Raw genomic sequence first — 17815 nt, 5'->3', positions numbered from 1 at the left:
TCTCGTGCGCACAACATCCTATCCCTTGCACTAGACAATTTATCCCGTGCGCAAGAGATCTTATCTCGTGCGCTCGACATCGTATTTCGTCCGCACGACATCTTATCTCTTATTTTCGAGATCTTATCTTATGCGTACGACATCTTATCTCAAGCGTATTAAATTTTTTCTCCTGTGCACGACATCTTATCTATTTCCTTTAATAATGTACGAAGGGGCACATTGTGTCTATTCTGAAGACCACTGCGGTCATGGTAGGTGATTTGTGACATAATGTTCTGTCAACACGATACCACAAAAAACGTCGTTATACCACCACTCTGAACGATACCCCGGCAAACTTCGCCCTACCGAATGTCGACCGCCGGAAGTGGCCCTGCCGAACGATGTTTTGCGCCGAATGTTGACCCGTCGAGCGTGGTCTTTTTTAACTCCGAACTGACAGAAATAACTTTTCCTGTAAATCTGAGATCACCAATCTGCACAAATTAAAATATTCCACGTATTTCAACTGCATTAAAACAAACGGAAAACCGCAATGAGTCGATAAATAAACTAATGAAAATAAATGTGTTAAACTGTCGTTCAAAAATTTGAATAATGCTTTTTTGAAAAGGGCTAGTACCTCTACACACTGAAAAATATTCTTTGGTTCTTTGATATTGCTGTCTGTTAATAATAGTTTGCTTTTGCAACAGGAAAGATGTCTTAATTCTTAGGTCAAGTTCTTACAAATTGACTCAAACTTACAAACTTATAGCATCAAAAGATAATTAATTAAATTCTATATAATTTCAGAAACAGAAATAGGACATCATTTGTAACAATAAATTATAAAGCTTTCTGTGGGAAATGTTACCTGCACACTATCTTTTAACACCTTTCGTTTTTACCGGCTTAGTTGTGCGCAACATATCAGTTTTCATTCTCATATATTATCTAACCACATATTTTATTTCAAAAGGACTTTAAGTCAGTAAAGTTTGTAACCGTTTTACTCATACCGACTTTAAAGTAGAACGATTGCCTGTAAGCAAGCATAGAGTGTTTAAAGTTTTGAATATTTCAAAATGTTTTAAAATTAATAAATTACAGTAATAGAAGTACACATGTAAACATCGTGCAACTTTTCATTGGCCTATATTTTATATTCAGTAAACAATTAATTTGTACAATTAAATCAGAACCGTATAAAAATTTGAAATGCTAGTATTTTCATACATCCCGACTGTGGAACAAGTAGATATTTTGCCCCTGACATACTTGCAAAAGCAGGTTTCTTCGGAAAGTGTATTCTTCATGTTTTATTGTTTTCACTCCTATTCTGCTGAGTGACCATTTCATTAAATTTAAATAGATTGAAAGGCGGTACCAATAGGAAAAGCGATCTTAAATGAACACAATAGTGTCCTAAAACCTATCGCAGAACCTTATAGTTCTAAACATATGTTGGTGTAAAGAAAAGGTATATACAATATAGAAAACGTGGACAAAACAATCAAATTAAGGGATTCAGTGGGACACTGCCTTGGAATGTCCACCATTTGCGAAGCCATCTGTAGGAAGTTAACATCGGTTAACTGCGCACTTTCTCAACACGTAAATCATATCATGGTCTATAGTGGGTGGCCTTACCATCCCAGGGTAATCCTAACAGACATCATGGTAACAAAAAAGACGATATATAAAGAACAAAAAATGTTTATTTGAATATGCATGTATATTTACATACAGTGTCATATTGTACCTAACGTTTCGAGGCCTTAACACGAAAAAGGCTTTTTTTATTTCATTAATTTAGGAACAAGTGCTCATTTGAAAACTCACTATAGTAACATACCAAAATTACCAAAACAAAAAGTCATGATTAAAGACAGGGTATGTCTTTTGAGTCTTGATACATTTATTCTATACACTGTGTATGGATAAAATCCTCTCATAAAATGATTATATCTATATTTACTGATAACTTAATCATCTGTATTAATACATTTTTTCTGCCAGTACGTAAAACGTACTCTGCCACAAAACTGCTGCTTTCTGTCATTTCGAGATTGTGTTTACAGGGGAATAAACTTGTGTTAAAGAAGAGATCCTCGCCCTCACACTCTGTTACACATCTTTTTATATATGCGCGTTCCGTGGAAAAAAGGAAAAAATAATTCGTCAGCTTGAGTTTACAACGCTGAAATTTACATGTATTCAACGATTATTGATAATGCATCTCATCATTGGCTAGTTTTTCAACATCGCAGTGTCCGCTAGATTCCTGATTGATTTATAATTACCTAGAACTATTAGTAACATTTTCTGTTTGACCATAGTCATGTTCCGATTCTCAGCTACGCCTCTGTTAAAAAAGTCTTAGTTAGTGCAGAGTATACTCCCTTAATTGTTAATGCGCCATTTGTAAGTCATGTTATTTCCTGTTAACACGTAAACACCGATATCTATGGTTTATAGACTTTACGTATTTAGGAATGTTATGACACTAACACTGGTAAGACACTTTTAAACATTATTTACATGTATCTAAGTTATATTCTTTATCGAATGGTATTAATTTGAACAAGTATCGCGTGTGATGTCAAATTGACCGAAGATGAATTTCATTCGTTCATTCAACACTGACAACAGGTATTTAATAGTCTTTCTGTACGCATACTGTATTTGGATAGGTACAAGTACACACCTCAACTGTACATGTATTTTCAAGTACTTATGATATTCGTTTATACACTGCTTAAGTTCAGAAGAAAAAAATAGATCTAATTCCGAACATGACCGAGCGACCCTATATTTATTTTCAACCGACAATTTTTTAAACTGTTTGTTAGTTTTTATGTGTTTCGTTTCGTGTCTGTGTTGTTCTTCACAAAGGATTATTGTTTAAGATATATAATCTGTCAAACTTTTAATCCTGCCTTTCAATCTAGATCTACTATTTTTTGTACGCGTTTACTCATGCAATTAGATCTACTTTCGTTTTAAGTCTTGTTGACATACATTAAAGACACGGTAAAATAATCAACTATACATAATCATTGTCATATTTAAACATGTTGAAGAATGCAATTCATCTTAGAGTCTTGAAAGATAAAATCGCTATATTCGAATTAATAAACTGACACATTTTTTTAAACCGCTCAGTGATTGTTTGCCTTACATGTAAACATATATGATTGTATAGTAACGCATGGTTAACTTTCAACGTTTTCTGTTCTAAATAAAGGACAGACGTGATACAGCTTAAGGTACACTTGGTTTATGCTTAATTAAATATGATACGATAAAATTGAGAGATAAAACTTCTTATTGACAAAAGGAAGTATGTTTATATTGTTCAACGCAGGTATTTGTTACAATGTTTAATGTTCATCTAGTGACAAGACTTGATGTGATCGATTTTCATATCCAAGGACTTGGGTTACTCTGGCGAGCTTAAAGTTTCATAGACTAGACTTGTGTCATTCATTTTAGATTCCATATCAGCTCGCAGCGTTCGCAGAACTTTGTATTTGTACTTTCTGAAGTGAATTGATTGGACGGAAGTAAATAATATAAAAATGTAATTTATGATTAAATTGATTATTTTCAAAAATGTTTACAATTTTAAATAAGACATTATGTCGATATTTAAAAAATAATAAGTTCCCAAGTGTGGTTTGTTGTAGAATAACCCGTGTTTAGAGTTCTTATGCGTAAGAATATATTATGAAGGCCGTAGGCCTTAGTGATATATTGTTTCGCATAAGAACGAAAAACTAGGGTTATTCTAAGGTAAATCATACTTGGGAACTTGTTATTTCGATTCTAACACGACATACTAGTATTAACAATGTTAGAAAAATGGCAATTACTTGTTACGACCGTGCTACGCACCTGGATCGGATGACGTCATTGCAAGCGAGTGGTTTATTGCAGAGTAACCCGAGTCGGATTTGCTCTACATGTATGTAGGTTATTCGCTGGATGTGTTAGAATGTTTAAAACAAGCGGTATGCGGATGGACAATAAATCTTTTTGCAATTGATAAATGGCGTTGTCAAAGATAAAGTAATTATTAGTTTTTCAGTCCTCCGATTTCTGTATAAAAATTGCAGTCATGTTGGAGACTGTTCAGTTTAAACGGACATTTAAATCTAAGTGATAAGATACCTTATCGCCTAGCCCGCCCGCTTAGCTCAGTAGGTAGAGCGTCGGTCTACGGATCGTGGGGTCGTGAGTTCGATCCTCGGGCAGGGCGTATGTTCTCCGTGACTATTTGATAAACGACATTGTGGCTGAAATCATTAGTCCTCCACCTCTGATTCATGTGGGGAAGTTGGCAGTTACTTGCAGAGGACAGGTTTGTACTGGTACAGAATCCAGGAACACTGGTTAGTTTAACTGCCCGCCGTTACATGACTGAAATACTATTGAAAAACGGCGTTAAACCCAAAACAAACAAACAAACAAAGTCAATAACGCCCTCACTAACGTGTGTTATTTATTTTATTATACCGGAGCAACCAAACAAGAAAATATTAAAATATTCTGCGCAGGTGTAATTAAATGATTACACGAGGATTATTGGAAAACACGGATCGGCGTGAGAGACATTAAAATAAGTACATTTTGAGAGATAGGGACTTTGCATTAGGTGTTTTACATCATGAGGTATAATCATATAGTTTAGCGCATAGTGTTTATCAAAGAACTCATCATGAAAGATAATTACAACGAAAGTCACTGGAGCCATAAATATGTGTATAATGAAAAGAAAACAACAGAAATTCCCACCCAAGTAAAGTAATATATTTGCAATGCATTTTTGAAAATTTTATTTAAAAAAGGTTGCTTTTGAGGTATCGACATGCACAGAAAGCATTTTACCAAAATAGACGCACGTCATGGACGTCAGAAATTAATACGTTTGTCAATAAAAAATAAAATACTTGGAACTACATAACGAACTTAAATCCGCGAGGATGCCACTGTATTTTTCACGGTTCACTACTGAAAGACGTTCCTACACATCATTATAGTTTTATATCAGTAGGTGTAACGTTTTGATGTCAGCTGATGTTTGTCGTGTGTTTGGTTGTTTTTACAGTTTCTGAAAGAAACGTTATTTTTGCGTACGGAGAAATGCCGTCAGGTAATGAACTCTAATATCCTATATATCTAAGGACAAAATAACCGTAGAACAGAATATGTATCCAAGTAATCATAATTGAATTGGCTTACATCTTGGTTTAAGTTTTATAATAATAAATTAATAATACAACGATGAAATGCGTAATGGACGAAGTGACATTACCTCTGGGTCAACACTTATAAAAATGATCTAGATTCCTTATTCAGCAGTTTTATTAAAATCAGAAAATGTAGCGCCTAGTCATATTTAACAGTTTTGCTTTGTACATCTTAAAGGGAGAAACACGATTTTAATCACTAAAATTCTAAATCAACTTGTTTCCTTGGCGAGTTTTGTGTGTAGCATCACAATTCCACATTTTGGATACTCATATGTCTAATCATTATATCCTATTTTTATCAATAGTCGTGGTGTCTTTTAGTAACTTTTGTGCGAAGTTTCAAGTCATTTTTGGCTTTCACAGGGTTGATTTTTATTTTTTAAAGCATAGCATTGGCAACTCCGCCGTCCTAACTCCTACCCTAAGTGTGATACAGTGTTTTCTTCTAAAGCGGACTAGAGTGACCGCACCCTAGATTTGAAACCGCATATGAAACCGTTTAGTCTGTTTTCGGACCTTATCTTTTGTTGATCATAGATAACTTTTCAAATTGTGTATGTAAGTTATCAGAGCCGGGGCGGAGTTTTGCCGAGGTAATATATGTAGAAATAGTACTGGAGATCAATCAGTGACACAAATAATAAACCTACCTGACATTTACCTGTACACATGTATGGCACAAGTTAATAGGATTACTGAAAAAAACTGTATGGTTTAACTTAGTAATAACACTATGAAATCTAAATTTCAGCTGTGCGCGCCCGCTTAGCTCAGTAGTGAGAGCGTTGGTCGACGAATTGAGGGGACGCGAGTTCGACCCCCGGGCGGGGCGTAAGTTCTCCGTGACGATTTGATAAAAGACATTATGTCTGAAATCATTCATCCTCCACCTCTGATATTTCATGTGGAGAAGTTGACAGTTACTTGCGGAGAACAGGTTTGTTCTGGTATATTTGTTAGGTTAATTGCCCGCCGTTACATGACTGAAATACTGTTGAAAAAAGGTCTTAAACCCAAAACAAACAAACAAACAAACAAATTTCAGCTTATATAGTTGATTATGCATTTATTGTTTTAAATAATTTTTAATGTCATACAATAATCATGTACTTGACAACTTGGTCTACGAATCGCGGGGACGTAAATTCGATTTCCGAGCTGGATGTATGTTCTCCGTAACGGTTTGATAAATACAGTGTTTGCAATCATTCTTCCTCTACCTCTGGTTGGCAGTTACTTTGGGAGAACAGGTTTGTACTGATACGGAACCCAGGAACACTGGTAAGGTTATCTGCCCGCCATTACATGACTGAAATGCTGTTGGAAAACGGCGTTAAACCCAAAACAAACTTACAAAATGGACAACTGTTTTGTATTGAGTTAAGTTTTTGTATTGAGTTAAGTTCTTCGCGCAATAATCCAGATATAATTGGGGATTAGATATTGATCAGTGACTTTATTGATAGGTAGGACTATTTAAAGGAGCGGCTACATGGAATTAAATAAGAAGTTTCAAACAATGTTAAAAGCATGCATCAAAATGATCAAATCAAGATTTAAGTATTATATTCGGTCTTAAATGTTATATTTTAGCAACCAACGTTATTTTTAGAATTGTTTTTCATAATTTGAAATTTTAAGTTACCATCTCTAGTAAATGGTGAATGAATAGAAATTATGAAACACGGTTTGAAAATTAAAAACTATTAATTGACTCGATGTTAAATCAATATATTTATATAAATCTAAATTTATTTATGTGCTTTTATCATTATAAGTTGCTTTATTGTGTCGCAAAACAAAACAAAAAATTGCCTTACCTTTAATTTCCTGTTACACACACTGACCTAAATTTGTCGTGTGCACATCTGTCTTTTCTGGATACCGTTTTTATAGTCTTAAACAGCGTGACCTTTTACCACATAAGGAGCACATTATCTGACCTGCTGTTGCATTAAGGTCAGGCTCATTCCATGAAATTTGTAATAGTCATAAACACAAATCAGATACGTTTAGTATAAGGAATGAAATTATACTTTATAGAAAGCAACGCATTATTACACACTGCACTGAATTTTAGCTGCGTTCACCATGTTTCAAATTGTAACATTTTTGTTGCTTTACAGATATTTTCCCTCATTTTTTAAAATTTTATTTTAGTAATTTATTAACAATTATTAGCTGATTTACTCTAGTTTTAGGGAAGACAAGTTCTGTCTTTGATAGCCTGGTGGAAGAAGGCCAGGTTATGATTTTAGCAGGTTCGCTGCCTGGCCGTGCCGTACGAAAAACGTGACAAATGGTAGCAGTAGGTCCGTCGTATGGCACGCTATGTCTTTAAAGCGGAAACTAGTTTCTCATATCTCATACTCATGTGTTCATATTACTTATTGTGGTCTAAAATATTTACGTTAAACTTAAGTTTTGTTATCTGGTCCTGATGGCATTGGCCTTTGAACTGAGTTGGCTAATTTTCATATTTAGCGGTTTACACTTAATAATCTGCTGCTGCATTATAAATCATTCTCATTGCAAATGATGATATGGATCTCTGTGGAAAGTTACAAGGAAGCTCAATGTGAGAAAGCATTCGTCCTGCATCTATGGTTTACGTTTGGGAGTTAGTTATATTCATCTTGTGTGAAGCGCAGTATATTTAAGCATTGGTAAGAAACTCGGAAACACTGTGTATAGGTTGAGCTACCTCCCTTACATGACAGAACTAACTGTTTATAATAGCAACAACCAATATAATCAACAATAAAAACTTACACATAATAAATCTTATTATTATTTCTATTTTTGCAGGAGGTCAAGTCGGAGCCGTCGTTCATCTAGATATAGAGTGATTCTAGGTTGCTAAGTTGCTAGGAGCAACCTACAAGTCACACATTGTAAGCACAATGAATGATCCCTATGAGTCGAGCGGAATAGTGTCGAGATAGACAGGTGCATACGATCAAGATACGTTCAAGAATACAAAAAACTTGCAGGCATGTCGATAATTGTAGTAAACAATAATGGTACTCCTCAATTAACCATGGAGGATGATTATAATTTTTATGAGACGGGTCCACTCGCGTGTTTCAATGATTTGTGGATTGAGAACCAGATCGGTCTTATTTCTTAAGACAAAAAAAAGATGTTAAAGCATTTACTAAATAACAAATGGACACCTTAAGAAAAGAAACCAGTTCTCCGGCTTGAAACAGTTTGGCTTTATCTTGATTGCGGGCTAAGCATGTTGGAAAGAAGGAGAGTGTGCTATCACTCTAAACAAAGGGACGATGATACATAAAATATCTACCAATATTTAGGACTAATGATAAAATGAGTTAACGGTCACTGTGCTTAGAAGTTTATGGACAATAGTTTTTAGTACACAATAATGGAGTCGGTGTCTCGTGAGATTGATGAAAATGCTAATACACTTGAAGAATTTGAAGAAGTGGTTAGAGAAAAACTCGGGGAAGTAGTTAGTTCATTAGTTAACAAAGCTATAGTTGAAGAAACTCCTTTTAAATCAAATGATGCGCATGTCGGGGAACAGATAGTATATGAATATGATTATGTATTAGATTCAAGTAAAGTTTCCACTGATGGTTATGACTCTGGTATAAACTCAGACTTTTCTAGATCGATTTCTGAATCAAGAGAAACCTCTAAAGAGCCGGATTTAGGACTTCTTGATAACGAAACAAACCAGACATTACAATTTCAAAACAGCTTTCATTCAAACGTAGATACTGACAGTACATTAGATAAGGAATTAAATGAATCAGAAGATACGGTACCCAGTCACATTGCGAAGGATAACGTTAATGAGGTAGTTAAGCAGGAGGTGACATTACATCCCGATGTTGATGAAGTTAAGGTGGAATTAAGTGATGATTATCAGGAAAGCGCTGGCAAGCTGAATAAAGCAAAAACGTCGGTCAAAAGGAAAGCAAGAACTAAGTTGACATGGGAAGAGAGGCATGTTTGTCAAATATGTGGGAAGAAATTCTCAAATCCTTGCAACCGCCTTGCTCACGAAAAAATGGTGCATAGAAATATGCGTCATAACATTTGCGAAGTTTGCGGAAAGGGATTCTACTCCTCAGCAACTTTAAAGAAACATATGAACAAGCATACTGGTGAGCGCCCCTATAAGTGCCCCATTTGTAACAAAGGATTCACTCAGCCAGGAAACGCTACCAGACATATGGAATCCCATTCGTTAGTGGATAAATACGAATGTCCCATCTGCAAACGAGGATTTAAAGAAAAAGGTAACATGAAACGCCATGTAGAGACTCACAACGATAAAAGACCTTACCCGTGTAAAATATGCTCTAAACCTTTTAGATCAAGTTCTAATTTGCAACGTCATATTCAGATGGTACATGGGAGTGAGAGGAATTTCTTTTGTGATCTATGTAACAAGTCTTTCTCTTGTTCAGACAGTGTGAGGTTACATATGAAAATTCATACTGATGAACGAAATTTTCTTTGTCCGAAATGCGGGAAGAGATTCATGGTAAGAGGAGCTTTGCGGAGGCATATGTCAGTGCATGACGGTGATGATGTCAATAAATTCAAATGTGGCATCTGTGAGAAGCTATACAAAACAGCCGAAACGTTAGCTTTTCATATGGTGGTGCATTCTGGGAATTATACACGTTTTTGCCATATTTGTAATAAGGGCTTTGCCCAAGCTAGCGTTTTGAAGCAACATGTAGAAACACATTCAAAAGAACGTCCCCATGTTTGTCAAGTTTGTGGAAAAGCTTTTGCAAAGGAACATACATTACGGCGACACTTTGCCATTCATGGAGGAGATAAGCCCTACGGTTGTGAACTATGTGATAAGAAATTTTTGTACAGCTGGTATCTTAAAACACATATGAATGTTCACATTGGCCAACGGTCACACGTGTGTCCCGTGTGTGAAAAGGGATTTTCTAACAAGTTGTCATTGAGAAATCATATAAAAATACATACAGGACAAAAAGATTTTATATGCAGGGTCTGTGATAAAAGTTTTCGGGAACAGGGAAGCTTGAGAAGGCACAAGAAGAGCAAGATTCATATACAACGAGAGGGAAAGCAAAATTCATAAACGATATTTATAACGGAAACAAGATTTAATTATATAAACATCGAGAGGTAAAACAAAATTCATATACAATGACAATGGAAGCAAGATTCACACAGAGAGGAAAACCAAAATTCATATAACCTTAGAGGGAAAGAAGATGATCCTACAAATAAGTGAAAAAACCTGTTTGTAATAAGATACGTTAGATATATTGGAAAAATAATCATTGGTCAACCTGTGATCTGTCATAACAGGTCATATTTTAGTGATAGAAGTGTAAATAGGAAAGAAAGAAATCTTAATACAGAGAATATATACATGTAGTTCTGTACTAATTAGGAGATGAACTTTATTACAAGTTTGATTGTATATTGTCTTTGCGATTGCACATTGTGTGAATGTTTTGGGTTTTTTATTGCTCAGTGTGTTTGGGAATTTCTGTTAAATCATGCTTTGATAAAGTTGGCGATCTATATAGTTATAAAGTAAAGCTATACCATAGATAAAGTTGGCGATCTATATAGTTATAAAGTAAAGCTATGCCATAGATAAAGTTAGCGATCTATATAGTTATAAAGTAAAGCTATGCCATAGATAAAGCTATGCCATAGATAAAGTTAGCGATCTATATAGTTATAAAGTAAAGCTATGCCATAGATAAAGTTGGCGATCTATATAGTTGTTAGCTATGCCATAGATAATGATATATATGTATATAAAAATGTTACTTAAGATTACGAGTGTTTCGGGCGGCCATGTATTATAAACCGTCAGTAAAGACAGTCAGTTTATTATTTAAACATGTTTGCTTAACTTTATTGTTTTCTAAAGATTATTAGATTGTCCTTCTATACATAGTTTATTTTTATTTTTTAATCGCTGTTGCGTTACGGAGCGTTATTATCATATTGTACTGAAGTTGGTTTTGTATGGTTCAGTTATTCCGTAACAATTCATTATTGTCAGTTTTTCGTTAAATAGTTTTATTCATTCTGTTTTGTTTGTATTTCTTGTTAAAGAGTTGTTGTTGCAAAAAAATAGTAAAATTGTAATATTGCAAACAGAGTTAAAATTGCAATGCGGCAAAAATTGTTAAGTTTTTTATTTTGCCATTGGAGTCAAATTTTACTGTTGCAAATAAATTTAAATTGTTTTGTTACAAATACTGTTATATTGTTTTGTTGCAAATAGAGTTAAAGTGTTTTGTTTCACAAAAAGCAAGATCTTTGCTTTTGTTGAGTTTTGTCTGAAGTTTTATAGAATGGTACACACTTTATAATTGATTCTTGCTAGCTAAACTTAATTTATGGAAAAAAAATTGAATTGCCGCCAGCAAGAAGGAATGGTCTAAAATTTTCCCCAAAGAACGTTTTAAAGATAAAACATAATGTGACATTTATCTGTAAAACGTATTTTGTTATACATTAATTCGGACATATTCAGCAGTAGGTATTACTCTTTGATACAATGATTCGTTTGTATTCTACTTGCGGAGCATATGTCGGTATACAGAATCTAGGAACACTAGTTAGGTTAACTTCCCGCCGTTACATATCTGAATAACGGCATTATACTCAAAGCATACTAAACGCTTTTGTATTTGTATTACAGTTAATGAGAGAGCATTAGTTACTGAAATAACATTGATTTTCTCGTCTATAATTCAATTAAAATGAGCGTAACCTGTAAAATGATAATAAAAGTATTTCTTTTAACATTCCCTGCTTGTAGAGCTAAAAGATGGAAAAAATGTTTTTATTTCTTTAGTATTGTGACTATATTTCATAACATGATATAATAAGTATGTAACATTCCATGCTAATATTATCATAATGTAACATTCAGTTTTAATGATAATTTTACATTACATGCTAATGTCTAAAGGATGTAAAAATCAATTTGAATATATAAATAACATTTCTTGCTTATCTAATGATGATATAATATTCCATTTAGATACAAGGATGATATAGCAATCCGTGCTGATACAATGATGATATAACATTCCGTGCTGATATATTAATGATATAGCAGTCCATGCATAGTTAATGATGATATAACATTCCATGCAGATATAAGGATGGTTTATCAATCCGTTCTGATACAATGATGGTGTAACATTCCGTGCTAATATAGTGGTGGTATAACATTCCGTGCTTATTCAATGATGATGTAACATTTCTTGATGCTATAGACTTGTGACATAACATTCCATGATTATATAGTGATGATATGACATTCCTTGTTACTAGTAATATAATGATGATATAACATTCCGTGCTGACACAATTGTTATATAGCGTTCTGGGCTGATTTAGACATGAATTAGGAGTCCATTTTTGCATCATGATATTGTAGCACTCGATGTGAACACAAAAATCTGGCTTTCCCGACGTTATCTTTACAGTGCAACATTTCAGTACCATTATTGAACATTCAGTGCTACCGTAACATTTATGTGAAATGTGTTATGAAATAACAATGATGTAAGACTTATTGCTAAATAATGATGTGATATTCCTTTCCACTGCCAACATTTAATGACATATCGTTGTAATATTATATCCATGACGTATATTTTTGTTATTTTTTCCTGCCACATGTATATATACACCGATAATGTAACATTTTATACTTACATGTACCACTGAAATTTCATTAGAGGTGACGTATGAGGCTTAACTTGACAGTTGCAATTCAGGAGCTTCTGCTTGTGTCCGTGTGACTCTAAACCGAACATAACTTGTTTTTGCCGCAAACTAGTGTTGCACTAACTGATGGCATCTCAAAACTCGAAATAATTTGTATTTTGATGATCATTTTTCTTTTCTCTGTAAGTTTTTCTAGTACATTCACTGTTTTCTGTTATTTTCTTTTGTCAAATAATTTCGTATACCAGCTCTGAATGTTATCTATATGCTAATTATTAAAAGGTTTTAATGATAAATATAACGTATAAAACTTCCTTGTATGATCTTATGTATATTCTAATTCTGTTATAAATTCATGTTACGTATTATATAAATAATTATAAATATTTTGGTTTCACTATACAATGTATGTTGGTCACATTTTTAGCTCACCTGAGCCAAAGGCTCATGGAGAGCTTTTGTGACCGCTCAATGTCCGGCATCCGGCGTGCGTCGTCCGTCCGTCAACATTTCCTTAAAAAATCTTCTTCTTGAAAACCACTGGGCAGAATTACACCAAACTTCACAGGAATAATCTTTGGGTGGCCCCCTTTCAAAATTGTTCAAAGAATTTAATTCCATGCAGAACTCTGGTTGCCATGGTAATCAAAAGGAAAAACTTTAAAAATCCCAAAACCACAGGGCCTAGGGCTTTGATATCTGGAGTGTAGCATCATCTAGTGGACCTCTACCAAGATTGTTCAAATTATCTCCTAGGGTCAAATACGGCCCCGCCCCGGGGATCACATGGGCCGTAAAATGTCTCCCCGTACATTCAATCAGGGCTGTTATATTTCGATCTTCTCAGATCGTTCAGCACGACTTTTATGTCGTGTTATTAGTACTGTTTAGTTTCTCAACATGACCATTTCGGCCTGGGTGGTTCCAATACTCCCGCTTTTATAGCTTTGGGTATTGTATAATCACCCCTTGTATATGGTGCCTGCTTTTTAATTTTGTCTTTTGACAGTTCCTGTGATACGCAGGCTCCATAACCTCAGATCCCCTTTCTAAATTCCAGTTTGTTTAGTTCTGCCCATTGTTTTCTCGTTTGGGACAAACCCTTTACTTTGTCTGGGGACCAAACGCCGCTCTTCATGGAATTACACGCCTCGACACATGTATCATTGAAGGTTCCGTGTTCATCGCCGTTTGAATACATCTGCGGATGTCTCTAAATTGCTTTTTATACTTTTAACTTGTGTAAATGTTGAGATCTGCTCAACCTGGGGCTAGAGGGCGTGGACGGTGGCATGCATTTCCGCTACCGTCCATGAACAGGCTCAATCAAACCGAGCCTGCAACATTTTCGTTTTTGTCGTGTTGGTCGACCTGTGAAGTTTCCATTTTTCTCTATTTTATATAGACTTATATAGGGAAAACTTTGAAAATCTTCGTGTACAAAACCGCATGGCCTAGGGCTTTGATATTTGGTATTTAGCATCATCTAGTGGTTCTCTAATAAGATTGTTCAAATTATCTCCCTAGGGTCAAATATGGTCCCGCCCCGGGGGTCGCATGTTTTATATAGACTTATATAGGGAAAACTTCTTGTACAAAACCACATGACCTAGGGCTTTGATATTTGGTTTGTAGCATCATCAAGTGGTTCTCTACCAAGATTTTTCAAATTATCCCCCTAGGGTCAAATATGGCCCGGCCCCGGGGATCCCAAGTTTTACATAGACTTATATAGGAAAAAAAAGTTTAAAAATCGTCTTGTCTGAAACCACAACACTTAGACCTTTGATATTTTGTTTGTAGCATTGTCTTATGGTCCTCAACCAAAAGTTTTCAAATTTTACCCCTGGGGTGAAAAGAGGCCCTGCCCAGGGGGTCCCAAGTTTTATATAGACTTATATAGGAAAAATCTTTAAAAAGTTTCTTGTCTGAACCATAGCACCTAGGCTTTTAATATTTGGTATGATGAATTGTCTAGTAGTCCTCTACCAAAATTGTTCAAAATTATGCCCCTGGGGTTAAAAGAGCCCCGCCCTGGGGCCACTTAGTTATTATGTGAGTTATATAGGATAAATACTTAAAAATCATCTGATCCTATTTCCAAGACTGTTTAATTATAATTACCTGATGACCCCAAGTAATATGATGTCACTTGACTGTTACCTTGACCTACTGACTTACTTTCGTGTTTTTTAAGATACAGCCTTGAAATTTTGATGACATATACAGTTTTGCACACAAATCGTAAAACTGAATTTCATTGACCATGAATGTGACCTACTGACTTTCTTAATATTTTATCATCAGTTTGACATTTGAAACATGTAGCTCATATCACTCAGGTGAGCGATCCAGGGTCATCATGACCCTCTTGTTATTTATTTATTCTTATTTTAGATTTATATATGTTTACCTAGTTTAAATTGTTAATTAATGATTGATATTTATTACCTGTTGAGACTGAAACGATTTTGTTACAGTACATAACTTCTGATTTGAAAATCAAGAACGCTCATATAACCTAGCTTCGGTAGCCTAATGGATAAGACTCCTCCCCCGCATTAGGGAGTTCGAACTTTCGAGCCCTGACAGAGGAACTCAGAATTTTGATTGAATTATGGCAAGGACCCTTTTAACTTTCAAATCTTGATTAAGTTTTCCGTACCAGTTCGTATATTGTGTAAACTGTTTGACATATGGCTTTGAAACTTTTACCACTTGTTTATAACAGTCTCTATCGGTAGGCTAGAGTACATAGCTCTGTCAACTATTTTGGCTGAATTAGTCCTTTTTGGACTTGGAAATTTGTTCAGTTTTCGTAAAAATCCACGTTTGGTTAAAACTATTTGCAATGGGGCTTAGAAACTTTGAACACTTGTTCATCTATGTGATCTCCACCTGTTTTCAAGGGTTTGTAACTATGTCAAAGATATTTAGCTGAATTTTGTGCTCTTTTTGGAGCAAGGCTACATAACTAGGACAAGGATTTTTGGCTCAGTTATGTCCCTTTTTGAAACTATTTAAGTTTTGCTTACCGTTCAATGTTTTGTCTAAACTGTTTGATATATGGCTACACATTTATATAATATTATCACATGATGCCATATAGTGCAAAAATTATCCTGTTCCACAAATACAGGTACATTGTCTGTCTAATCTAATTTTCTTCTTTTGTCTGAAAATCTCTGTTAATATTTAAACCCCATACTTACCTCAAGTCTTCGTATAGTCAAACGCGTTGTCAACAGAGAGCTCTTGTCTTGTAGACAACTTTTTACAGACAAAACAAAACTACTCAAATGCTGAAATTCACTTTATATTATCGTTTTATTGTAATAAAAAACAAAAGAAAGCGTAATCTAAATTTCGGAAAGTCTGCAGTAGTTCTGGAGGCTAGCAGCTTTCACATTTTTATAAATGGTGTATGATTAGTATCTGCATTCGGAAAAGCTTGCTTTCTAACTTACTTTTTATGTAGTTTTCTTTATTAACCTTTGCATTTTGGTTTGTATTGTTTTGTTAGATATTTGATATTTTAGTCCTGAATATATAGTGGAAAGGCGTTTTAAATATCTTTATGAGCTATTAACGATTTGAAAGAATTAAAAGCTCAGATAAATGTTTTGCCTCTTGTTTTATATGTGTGTAAATTATTAGCGTTTGCATGATATTGATATCCGCTGCAAATGTTGGGGTCAGACTTTATAGTTCTTTCAAACCAGCAAAATCTGCACGTGTGTGCTCGGGTTGGCGTCTTTTTCAACATTTTTTTCAGCCTTATAAACAACATTGTCTGCTCGTAGGGTTAGGGTTAGGGTTAGGGTTAGGGTGTCATGATGCCCCACCCGGGCACATTGTAATGACAACGGGCTGACCAGTCCTTTAACAACCGTCCTAATGCTGAGTGCATAACAAGGAAGCTATGGTATCATTTTCACGTCTAACGCAAGCAGGCAGCGAACCCATGGCCTATCGCACTTGAATCGGGCGCTCTGGCACTAGGCTACCGAGGCGGTCTTGCACAAAGTTAAATGCTAGTACATGTGAAATGAACATATACACCTTAGACTACCTAGTATATTCCTAAGATCAAAGATTTAATAGAGTTACATGTATCTTTCAATGTGTTTCCATATCATAGAAAATCTGGTTTTGCATGCAAGTACGTTTCACAAAACGTGCTACACTGATAGACGTAACACAGAGTTATGTAACTCTACTTTATTTATTGTAAAATTTATGCTACTTTTCAAATTTCTAAAACACCAAAATAGAATTAAGGAACCTGCGCGCTTCATTTCAGATTATTTTCACAGTAAACAAGTGTGTGAATTTTTATTTCATTCCGTTAGTTGATACAGAGGTACCGGCTTACATTCAAGACGCCGACGCATGGCTGAGTGTAACGATATTACCTATTCTTCGAACTGTCGAGCTTCAATGGTGCAGAGAAAATTATAAATGTGCTGATGCTCATAATATTTATTTCATTCAGATTATTTTCAAAATTATCTACAATAGTCCCAAAGTACATGTATGTAAACGTTGCACGCAGTAGCAATCCGTTGGGACGTTTTAAGTTCCATTATCACTTGGCCTATAAAGCGTGTTTTTTGATGAGTTTACATTCCTATTGCAATAACTTGTTGTACAGCAATAAGTACAATCGAAAGTTTCGTAATCTGTCTGAGAATCCTACTACTCCGTACAGTTGTCGTTGCCTGACGTTTCCATCCACCAAAAGCGTTCATTTTCATTTCCACACCTACAACCAATGAACAAGAATTATTTAGCCACCGAATGAGAATGAAAATCAAAGAAGTGTAAAGTTCGTTGAATATATA

The 17815-nt window shown here is 34.9% G+C and overlaps 1 protein-coding gene across 1 annotated transcript; it reads left to right on the top strand.

The window, feature by feature from the left end:
- Nucleotides 1-2421: 2421 nt before the first annotated feature.
- Nucleotides 2422-16595, top strand: LOC128550948 (gastrula zinc finger protein XlCGF57.1-like). Its single transcript, XM_053531117.1, has 2 exons — nucleotides 2422-2500; nucleotides 8049-16595. The coding sequence occupies exon 2, from the start codon at nucleotides 8629-8631 to the stop codon at nucleotides 10339-10341; it is 1713 nt and encodes a 570-aa protein (XP_053387092.1). The 5' UTR covers nucleotides 2422-2500; nucleotides 8049-8628; the 3' UTR covers nucleotides 10342-16595.
- Nucleotides 16596-17815: the final 1220 nt, after the last annotated feature.

Source organism: Mercenaria mercenaria, chromosome 19, assembly GCF_021730395.1.
Source record: "Mercenaria mercenaria strain notata chromosome 19, MADL_Memer_1, whole genome shotgun sequence".
Lineage (NCBI taxonomy): Eukaryota > Metazoa > Mollusca > Bivalvia > Venerida > Veneridae > Mercenaria > Mercenaria mercenaria.
The sequence above is the reverse complement of the archived record's forward strand: the minus strand, read 5'-3'. Positions and strand labels throughout refer to the sequence as shown.

Bases quoted from the DNA above. Each gene is read 5' to 3' on its own strand.
- LOC128550948 (XM_053531117.1), top strand. From the start codon at position 8,629: ATGGAGTCGGTGTCTCGTGAGATTGATGAAAATGCTAATACACTTGAA.